Here is a 6,000-nt window from a genome sequence, read left to right as displayed (position 1 = left end):
TGTCATTCTACTTGCTAATCTTGTCGGCGGCGTGGTGAGTCCTTCCGGTTCGAGTATAGATCATGCCTGATCTAGTCACAGCACTTTACTTGTTCCACGCTAACCAGACACACAGCTTATAGCCATGCGACTACAGGGAAAGAATTGTTCCGATGGGAGTTCACACAATAGATATGGCAATGGCGATTACCCATTTGACGGTGGTCTCGGCGGTATTGATATCTTGAACGGTGGATGCACAACAAAAAACGACGGAGGAGGCGCGTGTTGGTATACAAACTGGGACAGCAAGTCTAGCAAGCTGAACACTCGGTGCCAGCAAAGTCAAGCAGACTCGGTCTTCATGTTCTTGACGGTCGTGGTGCTATTCGTAGTACTGGCTTTGACTTACTTGCGTATCAAGAGGACGCATTGAAGCGAAGCTGAGCGGGCTAGATGAGAGGTGGTGAGACCTATTCAGGGAAGAGTAAGGAAGAGGAAAGAGCGTGTAAAGACGAGGATCAACGCATGTACTTCAAGTGGTTTTGCAGCGAAGAGAATTCCATGTAATGTAATACCATGTTTCAATTCAGCCACTCACTAAACGTGCACACTGCCGTTCAAACTCCCATACTCTTACTCCGCAACCGCATCAACGCCGTGCACATCGAGCCTTGGGGTATCCACTTCACTCAAACCCACACCTACGCCAACCCATGCAAACACATTCTTCACGACTTAAACGGGGCAAGACTGTAGGACAAATTAGCTATGCTTCGACGATGAACTGTTGCGCAAGCATCTTACGCTGCCGCAAGATCCACAGGTCTTGGCATCGCCGCTAATAGTAGAGCCGCACTTTGGGCAGTCGCTGTGGAAGTTGACAAGTTCGATTGTGGACTGCATATTGACTGTCGTTGACTCTTGTGACGAGTTTCTTTCGTGGAATGTAATGTTGCGATGTTGTGCAGTAGTAGATTGCTGATAGATGATAGAAGTTGGAGGGGTAAAGTGGGGTTGATATACAGAGCTTCTGCAGGGCCAGGCAGCTACTTCAGGCCGAGGCGGCTAGTGCATATGCCGTCAGATGACTGGCACGCGGTAAATGCGGTGGACCTCGCGATTGGAGGTAAGTGAGACGCGTGGGATAGCTGTTTCGCCATACGGGCGGCAAGGAAGACGGCTCCGCCCGATAGGAAGCAAGTAAGTGGAGTAGGTTGAGAAAGCCCGAGGACCTCGAGGCATGGGTCCCATACCCATCATTTGATGGGAGGAAAGGCCGACAAGAAACTCTAGGCGTGCTTCTGATTATTACCTATAGACCCTACCTAACATGGCAGATGACCTGTCCGTTGATAACAGCGAACCAGCCATCTTCCTTCGTTTCCATTTCTCGCCATGTCGCAGCGATCTCTTCCAGATCCTGCTCCGTCGCATATCCACTGTCCAGAGCCCGCTGTTTGTAGTCGCTTTGCACCGTTCGATCGGCCCAGAGTCCGCACCACCACTGTCGCTCTTCCGGTGTGCTGAATGTCCAGGCGGCTACGCTAGCCTCGATGTCGCTTCTTGGGAAACCGGCTTGCAAGGCTATCGCATGCACGTACCTGCCCATGTTCGGATGTGCCTTGAGCCCAAACGCAATCTTGATGTATAGTTCCTTCCACTTTTGCATTCCTGGATGCTCTGGATACCAGTCCATGGCACTGTAGTTGCACTCTCGGACTGCGACGATGCCGCCTGGCTTGGTCAAGCGCTTCATTTCCTTCATCGCACCCAGTGGGTCTTGTAGATGCTGCAGCACTTGATGCGCATGTACAATATCGAAGCCAGCCTCTTCTGCACCATCGAGCTTGTTCCATTCATGTATATCCCCAGCCTCGAACCGTATGTTTGTGATGCCCTTTTCCTCCGCGTGTTTTCGCGCCTTCTCGATGACTTCGGTGGAGGGATCGATGGCATAGACGAAGCCTTGTGGGACGCGCGCAGCAAGGTCGACGCTGATAGTTCCCGGGCCGCAGCCCACGTCGAGGATCTTGAGTGAAGGGTTGTTGAGGTAGGGGAGGAGGTGTGGACATGAGTTCTCGACAGTACGCCAGCTGTGGGAGCGGAGGACGGATGCGTGATGGCCGTGAAGGTATGGTCCTGACATCGTTGCTAATTGAGGTAATCGTGGTAATCGTATTGAAGCTCTAGTGAGTAGTAGTCAATTGAGGGTGTAGTGTGTAACTCAAGCAACGGAGAATCAGAGCGTTGTTATACGAACAGTCGTTCCTGCAGCCTGTGTTAGTCGCGGAGTTAGTTGGACATAACGCGTGTGCAGTCGGAAATAACGTGTACAAGTATCTCATACTCCGAAGTCGGTGTCAAAGCACTCTGGCTTTTCGTATACACGTTCGAGAGCCAGGATGGGGTGACAATGGAGGGGATGGTTAACAGGCGGCCCCAGGGTATCTCCAAGTCCGAGCATCGGCCATCTCGGTACCATTGCTTAGTCACCCATTCGATCGGCCACCTCCATACCTCCACCATCTACTCCAACATCTCAAAGGCCAAGTCGCGCATTACCAGAATGTGTACAAGGCACATCGCGTACCTAGCATGAGTCTCACAGTACAACCTGACCCCATCTACCCCTAGCTCCCACCCCAGCCACCCACCAAAACACCAATCACCCTAGTCCCAAAACAGACAATGGTAAATCCTCCCCAAACCTCACAATCAAGATATTACCCACACATTACACACGCGCGCGCATACTGCCGTGCGCCCGCTTCTGCGCAGAACCTCACACTCGGGTCGACTCGGTCCCACTGCAACCAGTATCTCATCCTGAAGTTACCGCATCGAGTAGGTATTCGCACAAACCGTTGATTGCGGGAAACGTGCATTGTCCGTTTTGGATGTGGTCGGCATGTATGTTTTGGGTAGCGCTGCATGTGTTCATGCATGGAATATGGACTGGTGGGTTTGTGGTAAGGACTGCGTGAGCATATACGCGGGAGGGGGTTTGACTGGTGCGCGAGGGATGGATGGCTGATGGGGCGGGGTGACGGATGGGGTAATGGGGAGCGAGGGGACAGGGGATACATATTGAAGAGTGGTAGGCTAATTGGAACTGTATAGTTGTATCTTGGTTCTTCGCGACGAAGGTTGTGGGATGAGGCAATTGTACAAAATGGTAATGCGTATGCTAAGCTAATCGCAAGAGGAAGGATGATGATAAGAAATGAGGAACGTATTTTTCGTACTAAAAGAGGTGATGGTGGTAGTACAAACCCAAGCGAACCACAAAGAGAACAAAGAAAGACCCAAGCAATGCCGCACTACCCATCAATCTACCAGAACACCGACTCGCAAAACATGCGACTACCTCCTCGAGAACCTGCCATCAAATGAGTCTGCCTCTCGGTCATACCCAGACAGACTCTTTCGTCTCCGTCCGCCCTCAGCGAGACTAGCACTCCTCCGACTCCCCTTGCTTCTCACCGAAGTAGAATATCCAATGCCGCTGTCCCTCCGACTACCCGGCTGCTCGATCACCTCCACAATATCCTCCTCATGCTTGAGCTGCCGGGTATCGTGATCATCCGAGAGATGCTTGATAAGAGCCTTGACGTCGCCGCAGATGGTATCCGAGTCCGCGTACTTGGAGCAAATCACGCAGCAATATTGGCCGTCGGGACCATCACGATGACACTTGACGACGAAGCGGTTCTGAACTTGGAAGGTACGTTCTGTGTCGTCGGCCCATTTGGAGATTTCCCATGCTTTTCCTGGTGAGAGGTGGAGTTCGCCTCTGCAGTGTGGGCAGTAGGGGTCCCGGTCTGATGTTATGCTGGTGGCAAGTTGTTGGGTTGGGTTCCGTTGGAGGTCGTATGCGTATACGCAGTATAGGTTGTTGGAACTTGAGATCATGGTAGTTCCGGTTACGGAGGTGGCGTCGGTGACGGATTGTTCTGGCTCGACATTGTCTCGCCATGCGAGCACTGTTGTGTTGACAGGGCTGCTACTTCGCACGTGTGAACTCCGGGATCGTGGTTCCGGATACTTCATCAGAGCTGTGGATGCTGAACTCATACTAGCACCAGACTGAGGCAGTGTCAACGCGCGCGATGGTGCATGTGATTGCATGTGCGAAGGCGCATGCGAAGGTGCCTGGGACATGATGTGGGATGGCGCATACGGCGGTGCCTGGGATCCTGTCAAAGACTTCGCACGAGATCGCGTACGGGATGTCACGTGTGACGGTACATGCGATGGCGCATGGGAGGTATGGTGAGATGACACGTGTGACGGCGCATGAGAAGTATGGTGGGATGGCGCATGCGAAGGCGGGCGCGAGGTATGATGTGACGATACATGTGAAGGCGCATGCGATGTATGGAGGGTCATTGCTTGTGATGGCGCATGCGACGGGCTCGAACGTGCCGTAAAAGAGTGCATCGACCTCGGTGTAAGCGGCCTCTCATCCTGTTGACGTTCCTGCAACGCAGCCAATATCTCGACCGACGTCGCAGCTGCTACTCTGGATGCCGCATTGATGTTGGCTAGCTGATGGGCGATGGTGTCGCCTGATGTGGGCCCGTATAGGAATGTGGTGACCAGCACGCTTTGGAGGGTAATGATCTGTGACTGGAGGGCTGTATGCGCGGTTACTGGTAGTGACTTGTTAGCTGATGGGTCTCATAGGGTTCAGAAGAGGAATAGCATGCATACCATCGCCCATGGCGAACTCGGCCCCCAGAGTTTCACATCCGATATCCATCTGCCTCATGACCACAGCTTTGTCCGTCACGATAGCCTCATCGCTACCCAGTCGGTCATCCTTCACATACTCGATCCGTCTTGAAGCAGGGTATCCTTTGCTGCGCAGGTTTTGTTCATAGTCTCTTTGCTCTTTAGCCGTGAGCGTCCCGTAGAGATCCCTCGTGGCATCAAAGACATCCAAGAGTGTGTTCACAAGCGACTGCACGACATTCGCCGGATCATCGGGAGGGTTCTGGGGTCGGTCGTCAGTACGCCCATTCATCGAACAACATGCCTTGCTTGCATATATACGGGCCGAATAGGAGGTGTGCTTACTATGACAGCGACGCTCATGATCAGACTTTGCTGTTTTTTACTTGTTGTCGTTCCGGTTCCTGCTTCCTGCCGCACCGTACTTCCCTGATATGTATAAGACAGAAACAAACCTGACTCGCAGTCGAAAGGGGAGCTGAGCGTAGCGAAACTAAAGTAGTTTAAAACTAAGAGCTGAAGCCTAAGAAGTCACGTTCTAGGCACCACCACATAGGGGTCCTCTGTTACCTATACAAAACGTCCCACGCTCTCCAACCCACAGACCCCTTTGAATAAGCTCCGCAACGGATTGCTTCCCCACTCAAGCCCTACTTTGTTATGAATCGCCTCATGCTTGATGATGGCTTGGACAGCTGGCAGGGCGCCATTGGTGCTGAGCGCACCTTTGATTGGAACATCCACCGCTACGGGCCGCGCCAGGAACGTGCCCGCATGGAGCTTGACGTCATTCTCCAAACGTAGCGCCACGCCGATGGGAATAGTGGGTGTGACTTTAGTGCCAGTGCGCGGGGTGGATGCGTCGTATTACTTCTCTGGGTCGCGGTGGAGATGATAAGACCCAAATGCGGGTATAACGCCTTGTGTCATACTCAAACGGGTCCATTGTACGGGTGGGTTTTGCCCACGGTCTCGACGTTTCTGAATTTTTACCTACATGCAACATGATGTAGGGTGGGAGCGGTCTGGGGAGTCGCAAACTATTGAAGTGACTGTATCGTGCATGTCGCTCGAGAGCGTGCATTGGGACGCACTGGTTGCGCTTGGAGAATGCGGTGTCGGAACACGTCATCGGGCGCGAGCAAAAGCGCAAAACGCGATCAAGCTATGTATGCGCCTCCCGCGACGATGCTGCTCAGGTATGGATGAGAACGGTCCTTTTTGGATCGCGGCTCTGTTTTGGGCGCCATCGTGTGATCGGGTGCGAGAGTAACAGTGTGACTA

The 6,000-nt window shown here is 52.8% G+C and overlaps 2 protein-coding genes across 2 annotated transcripts; both read right to left on the bottom strand.

The window, feature by feature from the left end:
* Positions 1-1,303: 1,303 nt before the first annotated feature.
* J4E84_003095 (uncharacterized protein) lies at positions 1,304-2,128 on the bottom strand (the record flags this gene model as incomplete). Its single annotated transcript, XM_049385713.1, has 1 exon — positions 1,304-2,128. The coding sequence occupies one exon, from the start codon at positions 2,126-2,128 to the stop codon at positions 1,304-1,306; it is 825 nt and encodes a 274-aa protein (XP_049246590.1).
* A 1,217-nt stretch (positions 2,129-3,345) lies between these two features.
* Positions 3,346-4,032, bottom strand: J4E84_003094 (uncharacterized protein; the record flags this gene model as incomplete). The annotated part of the gene is made up of 1 exon (XM_049385712.1): positions 3,346-4,032. One exon carries the CDS (start codon positions 4,030-4,032, stop codon positions 3,346-3,348), a length of 687 nt encoding a protein of 228 aa, XP_049246589.1.
* Between the last annotated feature and the right edge of the window lie 1,968 nt (positions 4,033-6,000).

This window comes from Alternaria hordeiaustralica (genome assembly GCF_023758085.1).
Source record: "Alternaria hordeiaustralica strain BMP 2776 chromosome Unknown scaffold_4, whole genome shotgun sequence".
Taxonomy (NCBI): Eukaryota; Fungi; Ascomycota; class Dothideomycetes; order Pleosporales; family Pleosporaceae; genus Alternaria; species Alternaria hordeiaustralica.
The sequence above is the reverse complement of the archived record's forward strand: the minus strand, read 5'-3'. Positions and strand labels throughout refer to the sequence as shown.